The sequence below is a fragment of the Neomonachus schauinslandi genome, chromosome 4 (assembly GCF_002201575.2).
Source record: "Neomonachus schauinslandi chromosome 4, ASM220157v2, whole genome shotgun sequence".
Classification (NCBI taxonomy): domain Eukaryota; kingdom Metazoa; phylum Chordata; class Mammalia; order Carnivora; family Phocidae; genus Neomonachus; species Neomonachus schauinslandi.
The window spans coordinates 61245120-61270423 of record NC_058406.1 but is presented as its reverse complement, the minus strand read 5'-3'; the positions used below and the strand labels follow the sequence as shown (position 1 = coordinate 61270423).

At 38.0% G+C, this 25304-nt stretch overlaps 1 protein-coding gene across 1 annotated transcript in view; it reads left to right on the top strand.

The window, feature by feature from the left end:
• The window catches only part of SLC44A5 (solute carrier family 44 member 5), a 151733-nt gene that overhangs the window by 77673 nt on the left and 48756 nt on the right, over positions 1–25304 (top strand). Inside the window, exons 5-9 of the mRNA XM_021678139.2 lie at positions 11899–11983; positions 18345–18473; positions 19315–19375; positions 22779–22902; positions 24218–24301. Of these exons, the coding sequence (XP_021533814.2) occupies positions 11899–11983; positions 18345–18473; positions 19315–19375; positions 22779–22902; positions 24218–24301 (483 nt within the window). The remainder of the gene's footprint in view (positions 1–11898; positions 11984–18344; positions 18474–19314; positions 19376–22778; positions 22903–24217; positions 24302–25304) is intronic.

Genomic DNA, 25304 nt, shown 5'->3' with positions numbered 1-25304 from the left:
ATATTGAACGTCTTTTCATGTGTGTTGGCCATCTGGAAGTTTTCTTTGGAAAAATGTTCATGTCTTCAGCCCATTTCTTAACTGGATTATTTGTTTTCTGAGTGTTGAGTTTGTTGAGTTCTTTTTAGATTTGGGTAACAACCCTTTATCAGATATGTCATTTGCTAATATCTTCCCCCATTCCATAGATTGCCTTAGAATTTTGTTGATTGTTTCCTTCACTGTGCAGGAGCTTTTTATCTTGATAAAGTCCCAGTAGTTCATTTTTGCTTTTGTTTCCCTTGCCTCCAGTGATGTGTCTAGTAAGAAGCTGCTATAACTAATTCCAAAGAGGTTATTATCAAAGGGGACTTTAGTGGTTTCCTGTCTCACACTTAGGTCTTTAATCCATTTTTATTTTTGTGTATGGTGTAGAAAAGTGGTCTAGTAAATGGGATTGCTTATGGTCTTTCCTATCCATTCAGAGAGTCCCCTTTAACATTTTTTGTAGGGCTGGGTTAGTGGTCATGAATTACTTTAAATTTTGTTTGTCTAGGAAATTCTTTGTATCTCCTTCTATTTTGAATGATTGTCTTGCTGGATAGAGTATTCTTGGTTGCAGGTTTTTTTCTTTCAGTACTTTGAATATATCATGCCACCCTCTTCAGGCCTACAAAATTTCTGCTGAAAAATCAGCTGATAGCCTTATGGGATTTCCCTTGCATGCACCTGTTTTCTTTTGCTGCTTTTAAAATTCTCTCCTTATCACTACTTTTTGCCATTTTAATTACTGTGTGTCTTGGTGTGGACCTTCCTGGATTGATTTTGTTGGGGGTTCTCTGTGAGTCTTGGATCTGCATTTCTGTTTCCTTCCCCATATTTGGGAAGTTTTCACCTATTATTTCTTCAAATAAATTCTCTACCCCCTTTTTCTCTCTCTTCTCTTTCTAGGATCTATACAGTGCAAATGTTAGTACACTTGATGGTGTCACTGAGGTCCCTAAATCTGTTTTCATTTTGTATTATTTTTTTTCTTTCTCCTGTTCAGTTTGATTGCTTTCCATTAGTCTGTCCTCCAGATCATTAATCTGTTTCTCTGCTTCCTCTAGTACACTATTTATTCCATTTAATGTATTTTTAATTTTCATTATTATTTCTTCTCTGATTGGTTCTTTTTTATGTTTTCTGTCTCTTTGTTGGGGGTGTTATTGAGGTCCTCCACTCTTTTCTCAAATCCACTGAATATTTTTGTGATCATTATTTTAAATTCTTTATCAGGTATATGTATTACTTCATTACATTTAGTGCTCTTGCTGTAATTTTGTCCTGTTCTTTTATTTGGAACAAATTCCTTTGTCTCCTTATTTTGTGTAACTCTGTGTCTGTTTTTATGTGTTAAGAAAGTCAGCTACATCTCCTGCTCTTGAAAGTAATGGCCTTATAAAAAGGTCCTGTAGTGCCCTGCACTGCAATGTCCCCTGTTTACCAGAACCTGGCACTTTAGGAATGTCTCTTATATATGTTGTGTGTGCCCTGCTGTGGTAACTGAGCTGTATTTGCCTTTAGTCCAGTTATCTACAATGGCTCTCTTTCCTTGTGGGTAGCATTTATTTCCTCTCTTAGTGGGTCAGGCTGCGGCCGCCTTGCACTTGAGTTGAGTCAGACTAAATGTTTGCCAGAGAGGCAGTAGCACTGAATTGCAGGGTTCTTTCCCTCTGTTGTCCTTTGAGAAGCTTTTGGTGGTGGGCAGGGCCTGTAGTCAGACCAGCTGTCTGCCCCCAGCCCACCTTTGTGGCCAAATTCGATCCGGTGTATGTGGTTATCATCCCCTCTCCCCTAGAGCAGGAGTCACTCTGGAGTTGTGCTGGCCTCTCTCAGGGCTGCTTGCACACTGCCAGGCTCATGGTAGCACTTTGGATGGTCTCTCCACAGTTGTATTGAAGGGGGCAGGTCTGCAGGCGAACATGGGCGTGAGGTACACAGTGTCAGGAAGTTTTGCTCAGGTGTGCTTGGGAGTGGACCTGGAATGGAGGCTTGGCTGTGGATGGGCATGTCTGCTGGAGAATGCCAGGGCAGGGTACAGTGTTAGCAAGTGAGATAATAACTGTTGGCACTGTGTTGGTTCCCACAGGTGTCCCTGGTTCTAAGCTGGGGGGGCAGGGGGGTGGAATGACACCTGTCAGCTCTTTTGTTACAGGAGAAATCTCCCCCAAATCCCTGCTCTTCCAGCCTTCACTCTCAGATTAGTAAACAGATCTCCATCCTTCATACCCCAGGTGTTTTTCAAACTGCTGCTTCTATGCTGTATCTTAGTGGGGCAGTTTGTTGTACTCTTTTTAAGGGTGGGGACTGCATTTCCTCCTCCTCCAGGCTCTCCCAGCTCTTCCAGAGTCCAGCCTGCTGACTTTTAAAGTTCTAGGTACTAAGCCCCAGTGATTGTAAAAACTCACAAAATTCAGCCCCTCTGGTTTTCAAAGCCAAATGTTATGGGGGTTTATCTTCCCCATGCAGGTTCCCCATGCCTGGGGTGCCTGGTGTGAGGGTGGTTTCTTTTCCCTCTCTGTACTTGCATTGTTCCTCCTGGGGACAGTCCTGTGGGTCTGTTTAACTCCTGTCTGTGTCTCTGCCCTTCCTACCCTTTTCAAGGTGGCCTCTTCTCTATGTTTAGCTATGGAGAATCTGTTCTGCCAGTCTTTGGGTCATTTTCTGGGTTATTTATATTGATGTGGGTGTTATCTAGTTGTATCCATGGGATGAGGTGAGCTTAGGGTCCTCCTACTGTTCCATCTTCCTCATATTTTTCATCTTTAAGAGCCCTCTTATCCTCTATTTCTTTGTAATGTTATAGTATTTTTATTTTATGGGCAGTCTACTTGGATTATTTTGAAAATATTGGATTTTCTTTAAAGGTCCATCCTATGCCCTAAATTATTGAATTTCATCCAGCATCAGTTTTTGTTTACTTTAGTCTTTCTCTTTCATATTCTGATTCTTCCTTACATTCCTGGTTCTACTTGATTACCAATTATTATTAAAGAAAGAAGTCACTTGTATGAATTTGTCCCACAGCTATGTTAGTAGGTCAGTTTTCCTGTGAGACCTCTGCCCTGTATAAGGTGATGAGGCTATGTTTGCTGTCAGATTTCACGACAGCATAAACTGATGGGAAGCTGGTTGTCAGGCATATGTTTGCAAAATATGAAGGCTTGTAGGCTGGGGCACCAAATTCCATAAAAGTCTTTGCTAACCCCAGAAGGTTCATTCCACAAAGGAGGCCTCAGTTTTGCATGTTTTTCTTGGATGCTGGAATTCCTAGTGCCGGGTATGGGAAAAAACAGAGAGGTGCTGGTTTGTACTGTAGCTCTGTACATAAACCTTCAGTTAATCTTGTGTTCAACCACATTTTTCACTTTCAACTCTGAATCCAGCATTTCATGATATCCAATAGGCAGGTTGTATCTCACCCTTTCCCTACCCTTCCCTGGTGTCTTCTTCATCACTCAACATACTCTCATATGCTTTCCATTTTCCAGAAATTGTTGAACTCTCATACAATTGTGAACAGATCCTGTCTTTCCCACCCTCAGCTGGTGTGGTAAGGTTTATTCCTTTTTGTACTTCCATTCTTTTATTTCCTTGAGGCTCAGGAAAGAGGAGAGAAGGCTTAAGTGCATGGTACATCATTTTGAACTAGTAGTTTGCAGTTGATTTTACTTTGTTGTTTCTTGATGGAAATGCAGTTTAAGTTAAATAGTTACTCCCTCAGTCACTCCCACAGAATTGCTCAGTTGCAACCATCACCACCAATGCTGTACCTGAGGAATTTGAGGTTCACTGAAGTTTGTTTTTGTTTTTTAAGATTTATTTATTTTAGAGAAAGAGTACGTGTGTGGGGGGAAGGGCAGAGGGAGAGCACAGAACCCAATGTGGGGTTCTATTCCAGAACCCCGAGATCATGACACTGAGCTGAAATCAAGAGTTGGACACTTAACTGACTGAGCCACCGGGGCACCCCATGAGGTTCACTGAAGTTTAAGGATATCAGACAGACTGGAATTGAATGACCTTAGATTTGTACTGGGAAACTAAGGAGGATTCTAAGATTAAACAACAACAATAACTTACTCTGGAATTGTTCTCATTCATTCTGCAACATTTAATAAAAATCTAGAATGGGCCAAGTACTAGGATAAGTGTTGGAAAAGTGGGATATAAAGGTGAAGAAGGTATAAACCTTACCCTTGACAATAGCATAATCAGGTGAATAACTTGAGTTTATGTATCTTTGCAGTTTATAAATCAATTTTACCTGTGGGGGACTCTTGACATTTAATGATTTACCATTCACACTACTCCCAAGGAACTCCAACGATTCATGACATGCAATAATATATTCATTTGCATAGGTACAAATTCAAATCACGTGTACCACAAGACTGTGTAGATGATAGGGCTGTTTGGTGAAAGAGCAAAGCTGGCTCTTGGGAATCATGAAGTAGCTATGTGCATACTGTGTATAAGTCAATGACCATATTCTTGAGCCATCTGAACTTGATAGGATTACAAACATGAAATGGGTTTATTTTTCCCATATCATTGGCTTTAACAGAGTTCATGCAAGTCTGTCTTCTTCTCACTTGAACATCTCAGGTAGATTCTGTATTTTTCCAGACCCTTTCTATTGTTATAGAGTTTAGTGTAGTCCAATTTAAAATTTGAATCTCATTTCTTCCAATCCCCCAGCTCAAGTTTGAACTCTGAAAGGGAACTGAGAGAGGAAGAGAGGGCCTGGTCCGTCCTTTCCCTTCTCTTCCCTCTCTTTTGGTTCTGGCTGTTTCTTTGTGTTGTGAGGGATGGAAGGAGGAGGAGTGTCTGGCCATTGCCCTAGTCCCATGTGCTTATTACTACTGCAGCTGAGACATGATTAACTAGACATCAATACCCTCTTTGGGGTAAGCATCCAAAAGCTGGCTCTCTCATGGTGTACAAGAGAAGATTCTCTGGGGGAAGTCCTTACTAAATAGTCCTTTGATTTGAGAGATCAGCTTTGGCTTGCCACCCTCCAAACCCCTTCAGCTCCATCCCTGGTGACTCACTACCAGTCTCTTGGTGTCAGATGAGTTATCACCAGGGAAGTGCAAGCCCATTTACTTGATTCTTCATCCTCCCATAAGATGCTGCTTCAGGGCTGTCCTCTTTCTGTGCCATTGGCTTTTCTAACCCTCTGTGGTCATTTTGGGTTTCATTTCTCACTTCTAAAATGGGCACAGAGGGTTGATGAATAAGTCTGCCACAGAAGAGATGTACATTTGAAAATGAAATGCTGGTCTGCCCTTCCTACAGGTACCCTCAGTCTGTATGAGAGATTATCTCAGAGCCCTCTGCAGTTTGGAGCTGGGAAAAAAAATTCACCCATTCCGGGGCAGGAAGAGGGTAGAAATGATGCAAGAATCTAGCCAGAATTTTTTTTTTTTTTTTGTGGAGGGCTTTCTTTATTTTTACATTTGGATCCTACTTGGCGATTCTGAGTTAACAGTCTACTATGCATTCTTCTATGTATGTAGTCACATTAATTAATTGGGGACTTAAGAAATGCTTGAATGTTTAGGGCTGTGTTCTCTCAAGGTATGGTTTATAAGCCACCTGTATCTAAATCTACTGGGGAGGAAGTGGATGGAAAATGGTGAAAGAATAGGGGCCCTTGTTTCATCTGGTCCCTTGAATTCAGCTAGATATCTATCAAATCATTCTGAACACCTGCAAACTCAACCTGCAATCTAAGAAAAGAATGGCTGCAATTCTACAAATAGAAAATTGGCCACTTTCTGCAAGGAGAAGTGTGGAGGTGCAGAGAAGTGAATCTGAGGCATTATATTGGAAGATGAACTTCGGGGGAGGGAGCCTCCATAAACCGGCAACTGGAAAGTGATATAGCAGCAGAGCATAAAAGTGGAACTCTTAGAAGTCTTCTCGGGTGAGTGACATCTCTGCCTGAAAGGTGTTCAGGTGGTGAAGTGGGGCAGAAAGCTAGGTGGGACAGTATGGTCTCCAGATCCCCGAACGGGGGAGAACGGGTGTGCCTCCATGCAGCAGAGTTCCCAAGCATTGGAGCAGGGAAGCCAGCTACAATTAGCAAGCCTCAGAATAGGCTTTCAGCTAGGTGTTGCCATAAAGCTCAAACTGCAGCATGATCAGATGACTGCTCTTGAAGCAGGGGCCCAGCAAGCAGCAAAACTGCTGTGAAACCCTGCTCCTTCCCATGGGAGGAGGTGTGCGGTGCACACAGGATCGAGCAACAGCTCCCCAGAAAGCAGCAGCGCCGTGGTGAGACTCCCACCCCCCACCCCGCCCCGCCCCAGGAAGATGTGCACTGCAGGAGTCTGTGGAATTTGGCTCACAGGAAAGTGATTGCCTGCTTTTCCCTGAGGGTGCACTGAAGAGGTGGGGGTCGCAATCATTCAGCTCCAGGGCTGGAGATCAGGGTGCCGCCATTTTTATTTTATTTTTTTTCATCCTCTAAAGTGGCATGAAAAGCCTTCAGGGAACAAAATCCCCTTAGAGTAACCCGAAGCAGCTTAGACTGAGCTGGCAAGGGGTGGTGCAAGTCTGCCCAGGCAAAGACACCTGAGAATCAGCACAGCAGGCTCCTCCTGTAGAAGATCAGGAGGAACATCAGGTGAATACCAAGTTTATGGATCACATAGAACTGAAAAACTCCTGCACTAGGGGAAAATAGTATATAGAATTTGAGGGTTTTTTCTCATGATTCTTTAGTCTTTCAATTTTAAATTTTCTTTTTTTCCCCCTTTTCAACTAGCTTCTGTTATCAACTCTAAGTCTTTTTTTAATTTTCATTTTTACATTTTATAGCTATATTCTTCATTTTTGGCTTCCTTTCACTGTATTCAATTTTATTTTTGTATACATATGTTTTTCTTTCTTTACAATTTTGGGATCAAGTGTCTTCTAACAAACAGACAAAAATACATCCAGGACGAAATGTATCACCCTGTTCTACCTGTTTGGTTATATTCTATCCCCCCCGCTTTTTTTTCTTTTTTGGTTTCTGATCTCTTCTGATTTGCCTAGTGTATATTTTGCTGGGGTCATGGTTGATTTTTTTTTTTCTTTTTTTGTTCTCTTGTTCATCTATTCTTCTCTGGACAAAATGACCAGAGGGACAAATTCCCAGAAAAAAAGAACAAGAGCCAGTAATCACAATGATAGATTTAATAAATATGGATATTGGTAAAATTTCAGAGCTAGAATTAAGAATAATTAGTATAACAATACTAGCTGGGCTTGAAAAAAGCATAGAAGACACAAGAGATTCCCTTTCTGGAGAAATAAAAGAACTAAGACCTAATCAGGTTGAAATAAAAAAGGTTATTGCTGAGATACAATCAATAATAGAGGCTCTTACTGCTAGGATAAATGAGGCAGAAGAGAGAATAAGTGATACAGAAGATAAAATTATGGAGAATAAAGAAACTGAGCAAAAGAGAGAGAAACAATTATTGGACCATGAGGGGAGGATTCGAGAGATCTATGATAGTATAAAGCAAAACAAGATTAGAATTATTGGGGTTCCAGAGGGAGAAGAAAGATAGGGGTAGAAGGTATATTTGAGCAAATTATAGCTGAGAATATCCCTAATCTGGGGAAGGAAATAGGCATCAAGTCCAGGAGGCACAGAGAACCCCTCTCAAAATCATTAAATATAGATCAACACCCTGACATATAATAGTGAAGCTTGCCAATTTCAGAGATAAAGAGAAAATCCTGAAAGCAGCTTGAGACAAGTGGTCCTTAACCTTATACGGGTAGAAACATTAGACTGGCAGAAGACCTATCCACCAAGACCGGGCAGGCCAGAAAGGGCTGGCATGATATGTTCAGGGTGCTAAATGAGAAAAACATGGGACCAAGAATACTTTATCCAGCAAGGCTATCATTCAGAATGGAAGGAGAGATAAAGAACTTCTAGGGCAAACAGAATCTAAGAGAACTTGTGAACATTAAACCAGCCCTGCAAGAAATATTAAAGAGGATCTTGTAAGCAAAGAGAGCTCACAAGTAACAGAGACCAGTAAAGGAACAGAGACAATAAACAGAAACAGTGATTTTACAGGTAATACAATGGCACTGAATTCATATCTTTCAGTAGTTACTCTGAATGTAAATGGGCTAAATGCTCTAATCAAAAGACACAGGGTATCAGATTGGATAAAAAAGCAAGACCCTTTGATATGCTGTCCACAAGAGACTCATTTTAGACCCAAAGACACCTCCAGACTGAAAGTGAAGGGGTGGAGAACCATTTATTTTTTTTTTATTTTTTTTTAAAGATTTTTATTTATTAATTGAGAGAGTTAGTGATAGAGAGCATGAGAGGGGGAGAGTCAGAGGGAGAAGCAGACTCCCCGCCGAGCAGGGAGCCCGATGTGGGACCCAATCCCAGGACTGCAGGATCATGACCTGAGCCAAAGGCAGTCACTTAAACAAGTGAGCCACCCAGGCGCTCTGGAGAACCATTTATTATGCTAATGGACACCAAAAGAAAGCTGGGGTAGCAATCCTCATATTAGACAAATTAGATTTTAAACCAAAGACTGTAGTAAGGGATGAAGAGGGACACTATATCATACTTAAAGGGTCTATCCAAAAAGTAGATCTAACAATTATAAATATTTATGTGCCAACTTAGGAGCAGCCAATTATATAAACCAATTAATAACAAAATTAAACACATTGATAATAATACAATAATAGTAGAGGATTTTAACACCCCACTCACAGCATGGTTAGATCATCTAAGCAGAAGATCAACAAGGAAACAAGGAAACAAGGGCTTTGGATGACACACTGGACCAGATGGGCTTCACAGATATATGCAGAGCATTCCATCCTAAAACAACAGAATACTCTTGAGTGCACATGGAACATTCTCCAGAATAGATCACATCCTGTGTCACAAGTCAGGACTCAACTGGTACCAAAAGATTGGGATTATTCCCTTCATATTTTCAGACCACAGTGCTTTGAAACTTGAATTGAATCACAAGAGGGAATTTGGAAGGACCTCAAATACATGGAGGCTAAAAAGCATCCTACTAAACAATGAATTGAACCAGGAAATTAAAGAGAAATTTTAAAAAATTCATGGGAACGAATGAAAATTAAAACACACTGTTCAAAACCCTTGGGATACAGCAAAGGCAGTCCTAAGAGGGAAGTACATAGCAATACAAGCCTTTCTCAAGAAACTAGAAAAGTCTTAAATACACAAACTAACCTTACACTTAAAGGACATGGAGAAAGAACAGCAAATAGAGCCTAAACCAAGCAGGAGACCAGAAATCATAAGGATTAGAGCAGATATCAACTAAATAGAAATGAAAAAACAGAACAGATCAATGAAACTAGAAACTGGTTTTTTTGAAAGAATTAATAAGATCAGTAAACCCCTAGCCAGACTGATCAAAAAGAAAAAAAGACCCAAATTAATAAAACCATAAATAAAAGAGGAGAGAACACAACCAACACCAAGGAAATACAGTCATAAGGACATGTTATGAGCAACTATATGCCAACAAATTAGGCGATCTGGAAGAAATGGATACATTCCTGGAAACTTATAAACTACCAAAACTGAAACAGGAAGAAATAGAAAACCTGAGCAGACCCATAACCAGCAAGGAAATTGAAGCCATAATCAAAATCTCCCAACAAACAAGAGTCCAGGGTTAGATGGCTTTCCAGGGGAATTCTACCAAATATTTAAAGAAGAATTAATTCCTATTCTTCTGAAGCTGTTTCAGAAAATATACATGGAAGGAAAACTTCCAAACTCTTTCTATGAAGCCAGCATTACCTTAATCCCAAAACCAGACAAAGACCCCATCAAAAAGGAGAATTACAGACCAATATCCCTGATAAACATGGATGCCAAAATTCTCACCAAGATACTAGCCCATAGGATCCAACAGTACATTAAAAGGATTATTCACCATGACCAATGGGATTTATTCCTGGGTTGCAAGTGTGGTTCAACATCCACAAATCAATCAATGTGATAGACTACATTAATATTAATTAATATAGATATTTACAAATAACATCAGATAAAGGGCTAGTATCCAAGATCTATAAAGAACTTATCAAACTCAACACCCAAAGAACAAATAATCCATCAAGAAATGGGCAGAAGACACGAACAGACATTTCTCCAAAGAAGACATACAGATGGTCAACAGACACATGAAAAAATGCTCAACATCACTTGGCATCAGGGAAACACAAAAGCACAATGAGATACCACCTCACACCAGTCAGAATGGCTAGAATTAACAAGACAGTAAACAACAAATGTTGGCGAGGATGTGGAGAAAGGGGAACCCTCCTACACTGTTGGTGGAAATGCAAGCTGGTGCAGCCACTCTGGAAAACAGTATGGAGGTTCCTCAAAAGGTTGAAAATAGACCTACCCTATGACCCAGCAATTGAACTACTAGTTATTTACCCCAAAGATACAAATGATCTGAAGGGGCACCTGCACCTCAATGTTTATAGCAGCAGTGTCCACAATAGCCTAACTATGGAAAGAGCTGAGATGTCCACAGATGAATGGATAAAGAAGATGTGGTGTATATACACAATGGAGTATTACTCAGCCATCAGAAAGGATGAATACTTAGCATTTACATCGACATGGATGGAACTGGAGGGTATTATGCTAAGTGAAATAAGTCAGAGAAATACAATGATATGGTTTCATTCATATGTGGAATATAAACTGCATAGAGAATCATAGGAGAAGGGAGGGAAAACTGAATGGGAAGTAATCAGATAGACAAACCATGAGAGACTCTTAACTCTAGGAAACAAACTGAGGGTTGCTGGAGGGGAGGTAGGTGGGGGCATGGGGTAACTAGGTGATGTGATGAGCACTGGGTGTTACACACAACTGATGAATTATTGAACTCTACATCTGAAACTAATGATATACTATATGTTGGCTAGTGGAATTTATATAAAAGTAAATAGATAAATCTGGGGAGAATAGGGATAAAATGTGAATTCCTGGGCCCCATATCCTGAAATTTGGGCTCGTAAGGGTAGAGAAGGAGTCAGGAATCACAATTTTCAACAAATACTCCCAAAGTTTAGAGATACATATTAAAGTTGGACAGCCACATGTCTTGAGTTCACTACATATTCTCTTATGTCCTCCCATCACCACTGTGAAGTCAGTGGGGCTGGTATTATCCCCATTGTACAGATGAAATTGAGATTCAAAAGAGAATCATTGACTGCTAAATGGCAGAGTAATACTTCACTCAATGCTAGTGATAGTGAGTATCAACCTGCCTTGTTACTATGCTACTGACCACAATTTCAAACAGAAGATATCACTCAATTTACTTATCTTTTTTTTGTTTACCAAAGTAACAAATTTATTTTAGAAAATCCATAAAGGTACAAAAATTAAACATATTATCCCACCATTCATACATATTGTTTCTGCATATGCTTTACCTGTTTTTGAAAAATTAAAATCTAATTATATTTTAATACTCTTTAGTAACGTGCTTCCTAAAATTAATGTATTGTGAATTCATCCATTAAGCATTTTCTTCAACGTTATTTTCAGTGGTAATATAGTCTTCTTTGTGGACTAAAATTCTTTAACCAATCCACTATTGATGAACAATTTAATTATTTCAGTTTTTTACTATTACAAAAAGGAGCTTTGAATGTTAGGCAGCTTAAAGAGGAGTTGGGGACTATATTGTAGCTGTCTAGGGAAAATGAAGCCAAATTTTAAAGGTCATTATATTAAAAGTGTACAGGGTCTGAAATGGTATGGACTATTTCCACAGTCACTAAAAAGATTATTTTATGTTGTTTTCTTAACAGGAACAAGACCATTTTGTTTTACTTTAACTTGTTCAGCTGTACCAGTCCCTCTGTGGTGGTAAACCTACAGTGTCCTACCACACAGGTAAGGCAAAAAATGCATTGCAATTTTGAACATTCTTGGATAAAAGAATCAGCAATTCCATTTGAATTCTGTGTGTGTATGGTTAATGATGAATTTATAGAAGATGGGAAGACATAAGCATGAGCTCATGTTTGTTCATATACAATCAAAATGAAGCAGGATTAATCATTATGGTATCACTAAAGATTCTCAGTGATTTTGTTGAACCACCTATTTTTATAAAATGAACAAACTGCAACCCTGAGAAGCGGTACTTTTCTCAAGATCCATATTAGAAAGAGCAAAGCTAGCTACTATAACTAATAAACTCGAGTTTTTCAGTGACTTAACATAATAAAGTTTATTTCTGGTCATGTGACAGTATAAGGCTGGTGGTTTTGGTCAGTGGGCACCTCTTCTCCAGAATCCTTTCATCTGGTGGCTCTGTCTTAAGTCCTTCTTGTCATCTGCATCCACTTGCCAGAAGGAGACAGAAGATAAATAAGCATCTCTGCTCTTATAAGCCTTGGTTTAGAAGTGTTCAAACATTACATTTCTACTCCTACAACATGCATATTATTTTTATATGTTCACACCTAGATGCAAGAAGGAAAGACTAAAGCAGTGCCATTGTGGGATAAGGCACAGACTTCAATGGGCAGTTAGTTGGGTCTTCTATAGTCTATCCCTCTGTCCTCCAGAATACCCTTCTTCCCAAGGGAGACAACCCAGGATCCCCCATAGTACTATTTTTAACCCAAAGTCCAAGGATCTCTGGGTGATACATCCTCTCTTTATCAGGTCTTTACATTGAATGCACAATGGGGTATGAGGCTGGGACTATTAGAATACAAACTCCAGTTCAGAAAGGGAGGAGTGATAAATGCACAGGGGTTTCCAGTGCATGGCACTGGAAAACATTCTTATTCGACCTGGATTGCATTCCCCATTTCAGCCTATGGTCCTTTAACCACCTGGGAGGTTATTTCCTGTCTGCTAGCCTCAGACCACATCATTGCTGAGCATTGGAGATATATGCTCTTTTGAGGGCCATAGAACTTTGAAGCTCCCTTCCTGTTGTGCAAATTTAGCACCTCAAAGATTATTTTAACAGTCAAAGGCCTTTCAGATTAGGTCGTGAATTCTTTGGCAGCACAACTGCCTCAAAAATGTAATAGGCTTCTAACTTATTTGCTTCCTCTTTCTCTACTCACTACCCTCAGGTTATATTACCCATCTCTTGTCTTTGAAGGATCCAGGAGTGCTCCTGTCTCAGAGCATTAGACTTTGCTGTTCTCTCTGCCTAGAGTACTCTTTCTCCAAATGACTAAGGCTTGATCAATAGTCTTCACGTCTTTCCTCAAATGTTACCTTTTTAGGGAGGCCTTCCTTGATTACCCATGTAAAACTGGAATACTACTCAGCTACTTTGTAGCCTCTAACCTCCTTTCTAGCCTTATTTTTCTCCATTGCATTTTTTACCATCTTGTAACAAATAATTTTACTTACTTGTTGTTATCCATTTCGCCTCTACTAGAAAGTAAACAGATTAAGGGCAAGGGTTTTTATCTGTTTTATTCACTATTGTGTTTCCAGTGCCTAGAACAGGCTCAGAGTAGGTGATCAATAAATATTTGTTGCAGGAATAAATGAGTGAATTAATATCTTCCTCTTCCCAGTCTAGGAAATTTTCCACTGTACAAATCCATCATTCCCATGATGAAACAAAAACATTTTGTATATTGTTTTTTATGTACCCATGTACATGTTATTTACATTTATGTTAAGTACACCATAGATTACTTACTAAATCATGCTTTTTTCATACCAAATGTAATCTTTTAATCTACAGTATAGCTCTTCTACTCACCAAATTCTGATTTGTATTAGAATGTTAAACCTATATGAATTGAATATATAAAAATAATGATGAAGAACTACATTTAAAGTGCCCCTTTGTGGTAAAGGATCTATACTCTAGGAACTACAAAACACTCACGAAAGAAATTGAAGAAGACACAAAAAGATGGAAAAACATTCCATGCTCATGGATGGGAAGAATAAACATTGTTAAAATGTCTATGCTACCCAGAGCAATCTATACCTTCAGTGCCATCCCGACCAAAATTCCAATGACATTTTTCAAAGTGCTGGAACAAACAATCCTAAAATTTGTATGGAATCAGAAAAGACCCCGAATCACCAAGGAAATGTTGAAAAAGAAAAACAAAGCTGGGGGCATCACGTTGCCCGATTTCAAGCTATATTACAAAGCTGTGATCACCAAGACAGCATGGTACTGGCACAAAAACAGACATATAGACCAATGGAACAGAATAGAGAACCCAGATATGGACCCTCAACTCTTTGGTCAAATAATCTTTGACAGAGCAGGAAAAATCATGCAATGGAAAAAAGACAGTCTCTTCAATAAATGGTGCTGGGAAAATTGGACAGCCACATGCAGAAGAATGAAACTCGACCATTCTCTAACACCATTCACAAAGATAAACTCAAAGTGGATGAAAGACTTCAATGTGAGACAGGAATCCATCAAAATCATAGAGGAGAACATAGGCAGTAACCTCTTTGACATCGGCCACAGCAACTTCTTTCAAGATACATCTCCAAAAGCTAGTGAAACAAAAGCAAAAATGAACTTTTGGGACTTCATCAAGATAAAAAGCTTCTGCACAGCAAAGGAAACAGTCAACAAAACAAAGAGGCAACCCACAGAATGGGAGAAGATATTTGCAAATGACACTACAGATAAAGGGCTGGTATCCAAGATCTATAAAGAACTTCTCAAACTCAACACCCAAAAAAACAAATAATCAAGTCAAAAAGTGGGCAGAAGAGATGAACAGACACTTCTCTGAAGAAGACATCCAAATGTCTAAGAGACACATGAAAAAATGTTCATCATCATTAGCCATCAGGGAAATTCAAATGAAAACCACACTGAGATACCACCTTACACCAGTTAGAATGGCAAAAACGGACAGGGAAAGAAACAACAAATGTTGGAGAGGTTGTGGAGAAAGGGGAACCCTCTTACATTGTTGGTGGGAATGCAAGTTGGTACAGCCACTTTGGAAAACAGTGTGGAGGTTCCTCAAAAAGTTAAAAATAGAGCTACCCTATGACCCAGCAATTGCACTACTAGGTATTTACCCCAAAGACACAGATGTAGTGAAAAGAAGGGCCATATGCACCCCAATGTTCATAGCAGCAATGTCTGCAATAGCCAAACTGTGGAAAGAGCTGAGATGCCCTTCAACAGATGAATGGATAAAGAAGATGTGGTCCATATATACAATGGAATAGTACTCAGCCATCGGAAAAGATGAATACCCAACTTTTTCATCAACATGGATGGGACTGGAGGAGATTATGCTAAGTGAAATAAGTCAAGCAGAGAAAGTCAATTATCATATGGTTTCACTTATTTGTGGAACATAAGGAACAGCATGGAGGACATTAGGAGAAGGAAGGGAAAAATGGGGGGGTGGAATTGGAGGGAGAGATGAACCATGAGAGACTATGGACTCTGAGAAACAAACAGGGTTTTAGAGGGGAGAGGGGAGGGGGGATTGGTTAGCCCGGTGATGGGTATTAAGGAGGGAATGTACTGCATGGAGCACTGGGTGTTATATGAAAACAATGGATCGTGGATCACCACATCAAAAACCAATCATGTATTGAATGGTGACTAACATAACATAATAAAATTAAAAAAAAAAAAAAAGAATATCCACTTAGGATGTAAGGTACACCATGGTGATAATAGTTAATAATACCATATTGTATATTTGAAAGTTGCGAAAAGGGTAGATCTTAAAAGCTTTCATCACAAGAAAAAAATTTTTTAGCTATGTATGATGACAGATGTTAACCATACTGTGGCAATCATTTCACAATATATACAAATATTGAGTCACCTGAAATTAATAGAATGTTATGTCAATTATATCTCAATAAACAAAAAAAGAATATCCAAAAAAAAATAATAAAGTGCCCCTTTGTGGTTACACAAAGAATTGAGTCAGAATATATTTTAGCTGCCAGTAATGGAGAATTGCTTTTAGTCTGCCAGGCATTAGTGTATCTACTGATCCAAGCCATATTTTTATGCATTGTTTTTTGTTAACTGCCAGCATAGTCCAGACATGTGTCACAAGCATTTAAAGGACACACTGTGATCAATTAGGATACCCTACCTCAATGTGACCTTCATTTTTGCCTAATTATATGTTGATTGCTACTAATCAGCATCGTATTTGAAATGAACAAATTGGTCTGATAGAGGGAGAGAGTAAAGAGCAATTGCTATATTGTATTTTAACAGCTCATTTGTGTCTGGAATGAAATTTTTGATTCTCTTTAACAAACCACTTTTTGCCATTTTTAATTATTTCTTGTATATGTTGCATACACAGCACTTTTAATATGTAGTATACATTGTATGTATGTGTATTTAGGAATACAGAAATCATCATGGTCCCAACTGAGTAGTTCCTACTGTTATTTAAGTCCTGTGAAAGCATTAGTACTTTCAGTATTCATTTTATAAATCCATTTAAATGTACCCAGTAGGGGAACTAGTGAAGTTATCTTTCAAAGCCATATAATTGTCAAAATCTAAATGTAAAGTATCTTCCAATATGTTAAAGGTATACTCAGCTTAGCTCCAATCAGAGTGAAATTTTTACATTTGCATTGATGATAACCTTAGCCTTCTTTATAAAAATGTGAGCATGTTGGGGGCTTTGAATGTCCCTAAACAGTTCTTTGGCTTTTGTAGAAAGATACCTGTGAAATTTCAATATTTCCTCTAGAGGTGTGTGAGTGAGTGAGTGAGTGAGTGAGAGTGTGTGTGTGTGTGTGTGTGTGTGTGTGTGTGTGTGTGAATGCCTATGTATATATGAGAAACTGACAAAGAGAAAATACATATGGAGGCATGAATGTGGAGACAGGTTGTTTGCCTTGTCAGAACTTCTAGAAGAAATTAGGTCACTGCTGCTGCTACTACAAAACAATATAAACTGTGAGATTGGACGTATCCATTTAGTTATCCACCTGCTACCTTGGCTGTGGAGTTGACACCAAATATTTTTGCGTACAGTAGAAACATGACCCAAAGAATGGAAAAGAGATGTCAGCTCAGCAGCGGTGTTTTTACCTAGCTGCCCATGGATTGAGCTAGAATCTGGCCAGTGAGAAGTTAACAAAGTACAGCAGGGAGATGCAGCAAGTCAGAGCTGAGAAGGCTTTCATAAGGAGGAACTGAAGGAGAGAATGTGTAAGGACTGCAACTCTCATGGCTTACTAGGATCTTTGTTTTTGTTTTCAATTACAAACAAAAGCAAAGCCAATAGAGTGTATCTTCTCAGGTTCTGCTTTCTCTCTGTGGAGTTCCTAAATGGATTTCAGTCACTCCACAGTGACTCTGTGGACTACTAGCACAATGATCTAGTTTGGCATTAATAGGCCCTCTAAGGTCATTCATGTAAAATAATTGTATTGGTGACCTCTCTGCCTACATTTGGCTGGTAAAAGACTATAATAATGATTGACTGCCACAAATAGCCCCAATTTTGTTAGTTTCTTATAGTAATAAATCCCCAATTATATTTTGAGAATTGTTGAGGATTCACTGGCACTGATAATTATTAGTGACATAAGTTATCAATATTTGGAGCATGTTTAATGACCATTTTATTCATATATAGGAAAGGAAGCAAGACTCTAACCCTGAAAATACATAAACTACACGGACAAAATTAATCTTGCAAATATTAATCTTGCATTATACTCTTATCTACTAACTCAGAAACTAATAAGGAAATATTTTATTAAAAATCCATCATTGTCCTGTGGTAGTGGTCACATGAACCTACACATGATAAAATTGCATAGAACCGCATGTGCGTGCATGCACACACACAAATGAGTGCATGTAAGACTAGTGAAATCTACATAAGGTTATTGGATGGTAACAATATCAATTTTTTGGTTGTAATATTGTTCTGTAATTGTGGAAGTTATTACCATTGGATAAAACTGGGTGGAATACATTATTTCTCACAGCTGCAAGTAGATCTACAGTTTCTCAAAACCAGAAGTTAAAAACAAGTCTGTCATTGTACAACATCTTGTCTTAACACAAATCATTCATCAAAGGGCAAGGAGTAGAGACTGATAACTAGTACATGAAATTTTATTTTTTACATAAATTAGAAAATTGATGTAAGTTTCTTAGATGGAAAATAGTGCTTTGCTTTTTATAGTGGTAGATAACTTAGAAGTCTAAACTTACAGCTACTTCCTTGGTTTGTTTAACTCAATTGAGTTCTCACCGCTGTGTTCCTTTTCTTCACAGATCTGTGTCTCCAAGTGCCCAGAAAAATTTTTAACTTACATGGAAATACAGTTTAGGTACAGAACAAACAAACACTATTGGATGTACTACAGCCAGTTCTGCAAATCCCCTTTTGTTAAGCCTGCAAAGGTATGTGTGTTTAAGCTTAAAACTAGAGAAGAATTTAACTTTTGTGTCAATCTCAAGTGCAACATGAGCATTTGTAATAGACAAGCTCCCAAATCATCTAGGAAATGATTATGTATTATTCCATTAAAACACAAAGTTACATAGAAACACACATGCACCATTTATAGCTTATCATTGTGTAGACTTCAGGTGTTATGCAAGACTCTTAAGTCTGGTAAGTTAGCTTTAACTGTTCCTTGAAACTAACAAATTCTCTACTTGGCTTGATTTTTTTACCATCAAGATCTAGGAGCTAATGTCATTTGATTTTATTAATGTTACCATTTCATTAATGTGATGATGAAGATCCATGGCTACTTAGTAACAAGTAGAATTTTATTTCCAAACCCAATTTGATAATGGTTCATTAAAAAAAAATCCTCAAACCCTACCTAGGTTTGAGAGTTATAAAGGAATTCTAAAGCCCCATTATGTTAAATAGTATTAATGGCTTCTAACTTAGAGAAGATGCTGTTTTTCCAGAGAAAATTTTTTTGAAGAATTAGAGACTCAGAATGTGACTAAGACATAGATACATACTTTCAAAGGTGTGTCTTGGCTTCAGTGGGTCTGGTTTTATTATTGTTGATTTGATTGAATTACAGTTAGGACATTTTAGAGCATTTGTCAACTAAGTATGTGTGTGTGTGATAATCTTAAAACCACTCTTATTAGGATAGTAATATGAAATAATGAGATAATTATGGAGTTAAATTTTCAAAGGACACAATTTTTATACTGAGAGTAAAAGTTGTCATTACGTAGCCTTTGAAATGTTAACATACTCTTCCTTCCATTTTAGACTGTCACACAAGTCTTACTGGATGATGATTGTCCAATAGCAATTTTTCCAAGCAAACCATGTAAGTGGTTATTACTTATCTTAGAACATACAATCATAAAAAGTTACTCAATTCAGTTCCCTATTTCACTATTGACAAAATTGAAGCCAAGAATAGTTGTATGACTGGTTCCAGAGTTAATTAGAAGGAAGCCAAAGCTAAAGCCCATTCTCCTGACTCCAGCCAGAGATATTTCCACTGGAGCTCTGGTAGTTTTGGAGTTTTGCTGCATCAACATACACAGAAAAGATTAAAAATTGATTTTAAAAGCCCAGATTGATTATTTGGTGTTCTATGAGCACAGATAAGCACACACAGACATAATCTTGCACACTCGCCCCTGAATTCAGCCAGAGTATGTTCAGAATTTGCCTGGGGCGTGATGGTTGGACATAAACTTGTCCTATAATTTGAAATTTGAAATACTTATATATCTCTTAAAAGAATCAATATTTTATATTTTTAAGATTTATAAATATTAAAGTTTACATAAACTTTGTCTACCTTTTTGAAAAAGAAAATAAAATAATCACTAATTTCCTATTCTTACAAATATAATCCTAACTACAGAGAAACAACTTTACCTAAAGATGCCCATCACAATGCTATTCAGAAGAACCAAAAAGAAAAAAAAAAGGAAAGGAAAAAGAAACACTCTTATGTCCAAAAGCAAGAAAGTGCTTTAAATAAATTATGGTGTATTCATTAAATGAAATATTTTAGAATTATTAAATATAAGTATTATATAGTATAATATTAAATAAAATGCTATGTGCATTATAATGACAAGCATGTATAAATTAAAATAAAAAAGGCTATTCAAAGAAAAATATTGCAAAGAAATATGCCAAAATAGTATGTATGTTTCGGAGATGACAAAACTGTGGGCATTTCCTCTCTTCTTTCTTCTTTTTTCTATTGGAGTAGAAAGCCACGTACCGTTTTCTATTTGAGTAGAAAGTCAGGTACCATCGAAGTAGCTACCACCAAACACAATGCCTTATGCGCCCCTCTCCCTTTTCTTTGGGTCATTGAGGACCATGAAGTAAAGATGCAACCAACTGCATTTTGCCAGGAAGCCCTGGGCAACAAGTGTCAGTAGCCAAGAACAATGTTACAAAAAGATGAAAATGAATCCTTAGTCACTGAAGATATAATAGGCATAAGAATATAAGACATCCCTGCCCTTACAAGTATAGTTTGGTTAAATCACACAATATAAAACGTACACTGGGGACACAGAAATGTATAAGGCATAGTCCCTCACAGTACAGTAAAGGAGACATTATGGTAAACATCACAATCAACTTGTATTCATTCCCCCAATAGGTGATTAAGTATACTACTTAATGGAAGAGTATGTAGCTAATAAAATTCACTTACTAAATAGTTTATGAAAGGAAATAAGTAATATTAAAAGAAAGAAACAAGGGAAAACCCTGCATTTATTTTATGGTTATGACTCTCAAAAAAATTTCTTGTAGAAGAAAGACTAGAAGGAAATTTATCTAAAATGTTAGAGTTCATTGTGGGTGGTAGGACTGTGTATTTTGTTATCTTCCTTCTTATTTTCTTTATTTTCCAAATATATAATGAGCATATTTAGTCATTGGAACTAACTGATTGGATGAAATTGCCCAGAACAAGGTTGGAGGACTCTGTAGGTGGAAACAGTCCTATTTAAGGAGTGACAAGGGAAAAAATGCACAGAAAAGCTAAAGGGAGGGCAGGAGAGAACTTGGGCATAGAAGCCAAAGGAAGAAGGCAGGGGTTGTCTACTATGTCAAAGACTCAGAAAAGTTAACTCAATTAACAGGAAATATTTACTGTGCTAGGTAATGGGTTCAAGTAGGATGATGACTAAAAGATATTTGGAGTTTTTGGCCATTAGGATATTATTGGGATCCCTGGGAGGACAAATTCCTTGGAGTGGTGGGGGCAGCATGTGATTGGATTGAGAGGGAATAGGAGCAGCTGGTAGAGACTACTATGTCAAATTTGCCAGGGAAGAACCAGAAGATGATGAGGAAGATACTGAAGGAATCAGCCATATTTTAAGTGCTACAGAAGATGAAGGTAGGTAGACAGGAGATCATTTTAAGCCCAAAAAGTCAGAAAAGCCTTGGTAAAGACCTATTTCTTCTTTCCCTATATCAACTGCTTTAATATTTTCAAGTTTAAATTCCCTGAAAACCCATGCAAATCTGTGATTCTTCCTGTAAGAAAAAATATAAAAATGATCCACTTCTGATTTCTCTTCCCTCTTGATTTAAAATTGGGGTTTTAAAAACTTTAATAATACAGATTTGTAAAGAGGCAAGGATTCTATTTAAATCAAAATAAGTGCATAGAAGATTGAACAGTGAGGTAGCTCTTCGGAGAAATTATGCTAGTCTACAAACTGTGGGGCATTTTGATAGCTTTAGAATTTCTATTTTCAGCCCCTTCAAAACACCAGGTAAATGAGAAAGCTGGGAGACAAATTATTAAGACTTCAAAAATAAAAATTCAGTTGTCCTAGTAGCCTGAAGTTTGAGCTAGTTCTTGTTTCTCAAGGAATTATTCACTAATCTCCAGTTTTCAATGTTTCATTCAAGAAGTATCTTAAGATTTTTTTAATAAGAAAAAGTAGGGGTGCCTGGGTGGCTCAGTCGTTAAGTGTCTGCCTTTGGCTCAGGTCATGATCCCAGGGTCCTGGGATCAAGCCCCACATCGGGCTCCCTGCTCGGCGGGAAGCCTGCTTCTCCCTCTCCCACTCCCCCTGCTGTGTTCCCTCTCTTGCTGTGTCTCTCTCTGTCAAATAAATAAATAAAATCTTTAAAAAAAAAAAAAAAAAGAAAGAGTAAACTCAGAGCACCTCGGTGGCTCAGTTGGTTAAGCATCCGTCTTCAGTTTAGGTCATGATCCCTGAGTCCTGGGGTCGAGCCCCTCATTGAGCTCTCTGCTCAGCGGGGAGTCAGCTTCTCCCTTTTTTCTGCCCCTCCCCACTGCCGGTGTGCGCGCGCTCTCTCTCTCTCTCTCAAATAAATAAAATCCTAAAAAAAAAAAGTAAACTCAGTCATACAATAAATGTATCCTTTTTATTAAAATGTTTTTACCATGTGAGATATGTTATCAGTATTATTCTTTTAACACCTGTGCTGTGCATCTTACTTATTGGCTACGTGATGAATATACCATGTGTAAAATAATCAACAAGTTTAGAGTGTATCTTCAGATTGTGATCATATTTGCTTTTTACATGTGTCTTAGAACCATCAGAAAACCTTCTGACCATCAAGTAATGGGCAATTATCATGTTGAGCAGTATGTTTATACATTGTCTAGCAAGAATCTAATTATAAATAACGGAAAGCTTAAGAAAGGGAAAATGTTACATAGGAAGAAGTAGAAAAATGTTTACCATAATTTTATTTTTTTACAGTTCTCCAGAGATGTTTCCCTGACTTCACTACTAAAAATGGCACTTTGACAGTAGGAAATAAGACAATATTTGAAGATGGAAGTGGAAAGACCAGAAATGCTGTAGAACTCAGGACAGCTGCAAAGTATGTTTGTTTACCTTCTTATTTTCAGTTTGGATGCATCTTATTACTATACACAAAACGAAAGCTTCCATTAGGTTAAGGGTTATAGAGGAAGAATTATGCATTGTTATGAAATATACATGTCACTGTGGATTATCAACAGGTATAGAATTGGGATCTCAGTAAGCATATTGAAAGACCTTAATTTACTTGTTGAATGAACACAATAAAAAGATGCTTTTTAAATCACCATTCAAAAAAATTGACTAAGATAATGAAACTGCCAGATGTCTTAAAGGGAAGAGGGCCTTAAGAAAGGCGAGACAACCTTGGTAATGCTGTTTCAGGACCATATCAGTTTCTATGTACTAACTACAATGAAGTCAATTTACTGTTTCCTTAGTGTACACATTGTGATGTTTCAGGTTATTGGGAAATATAATTCTCTGGGTGGGTACATTCACATGTGTGCACAAACACCGAGTATCATTGTGTAGCTCAATTGTTGAATTAAAAGTGAAACATAAAAGATATTCTAAAAATGTTTTTCTCTTCCTTGAGTTTAGCAGTCCAAGTAGAATGGTCCTGCATATTTAAAATGTAATAGCAACATGGATGGATTTCACAAATATAAAGCTATGTGAAAGAAATCACAAAATAATAGTACAAGTGCAGTTCCACTGATAGAAAAATTCAAAACCAAGCACAACTAAATTAAATTACCCTGCGATGCATATGTAAGTGGTAAAACTGAAAAAGAAAACTAGGAAATTATTATCACAGAAGTCAGGATTGTGGTTACCTTAGGGGAAGGAGGAGGTGTTGTAACTGGGGCACAGGGGGAAAGGGAGAACAATATTGTAGTTACATAGTGCATTCACTTCTGATAATCCGTCAAACTGGACACTAATGATTTGTGCACTTTTCTGTATGTGCCCCATGGTGCCTTCCTGCTACACAGCTGTCAGAGGTTTAGAAAAGGGAATTAAGGATGATGTTCATTCTTGATGCTATGGATTTTGTAAGCTAAAAACTGATCTTATTTAAATTCATTTCTTACAGTGAGATTACTGCAATATTGAGGACATGTCACATACGTTGAAAAGGGATCTGTTCACCATTCTTGAAAGCCATGTTCTCTGTGTAGCTAAGTGGCCTTTGTAGTTCACCAAAGTGACATCTCACATACTGTTATGGCTGGGGAAAGAGTGCCTCTTGATAAATGGTTTCTAAAAATATGTTTTGAACAGCAGCTTGCAAACCCCTTTTATCATAACAAGAACATTTCTGTTTAGTGGTAGTCAAAATAATTGATTTTTTCCTTCTTTGAATTCAGTCGTGTCAATAAAATCCTTGATGCAAGGGCAATTGGAATGAAAGTATTTGAAGACTATGCAACAACTTGGTATTGGATTCTCATGTAAGTGCAAACATTGGTGTTTCTTCTCCAGCCCCATTTTATCCTTGTAGAACGCTTTCTTCAAATTCCCCATTCAGGGTGCCTGGGTGGCTCAGTCGGTTAAGCGTCTGCCTTCGGCTTGGGTCATGACCCAGGGTCCTGGGATCCAGCCCCGCATCAGGATCCCGGCTCAGCAGGGAGCCTGCTTCTCCTTCTACCCTTCCCCCTGCTCCTGATATTCTCTCTCTCTCTCAAATAAATCTTTTAAAAAAATTCCCCATTCATATTTGTGAATAAAAGGTTGACTCAGTTCCTGTGGCTGAAAAATGGGGCAAAGATATTTGGAAATATACCCAGTGTTACAAAAGTTATAAGAATGTAAATTTGAACTTTATTCATTAAATTCCCAATAAAAGTACTTGTATAAATATACTTCAAGTCATGCAGGGACAACATCTGTAGTACATTTGCTTCTTATTGTTATGTTACACTGGATGCAGTTTTATTTCTCTGGGTCTGTTTTCTCATTTGTCCTTCCCTCTTATTTTTTAACACATCCTTTCCACATAATGTTTGTTATTATCATCACCAAAGGTCACTGTAGTTATGAAGAGCTGAAAAAATATATGAAAGGAGGAGGAGATTAAAAATTTTTAGCCATAAGGTTTGCATTCCTGAAAAGGTAAGGGAAAATGCAATCACTCTACTGGAGTGGGTACCTGTGTTTGATATATTTAAGGCTATTGCTACTATCTGGCTCTATATCACCTTATGCCTTAAAAGCATCTATGGTTCCCTAGTGATCAAAGAGCAGAGAGAAAACTTCTTCAGATAGTTACAAGGCCCTTTACAACCTGGTCTATTTAGTGTCCCACATTCTTCTCCATCCATGTTACTTGATTGACCCTCTATTCTAAACACATCAAATAACACACCCATTCCTAGAGTGTCAAACCCCCATGTTTTTGCACATTCTGTTCTCTTTCCTGGCACATCCTTGCTGTGTCCTGGGCAACTCCATCTC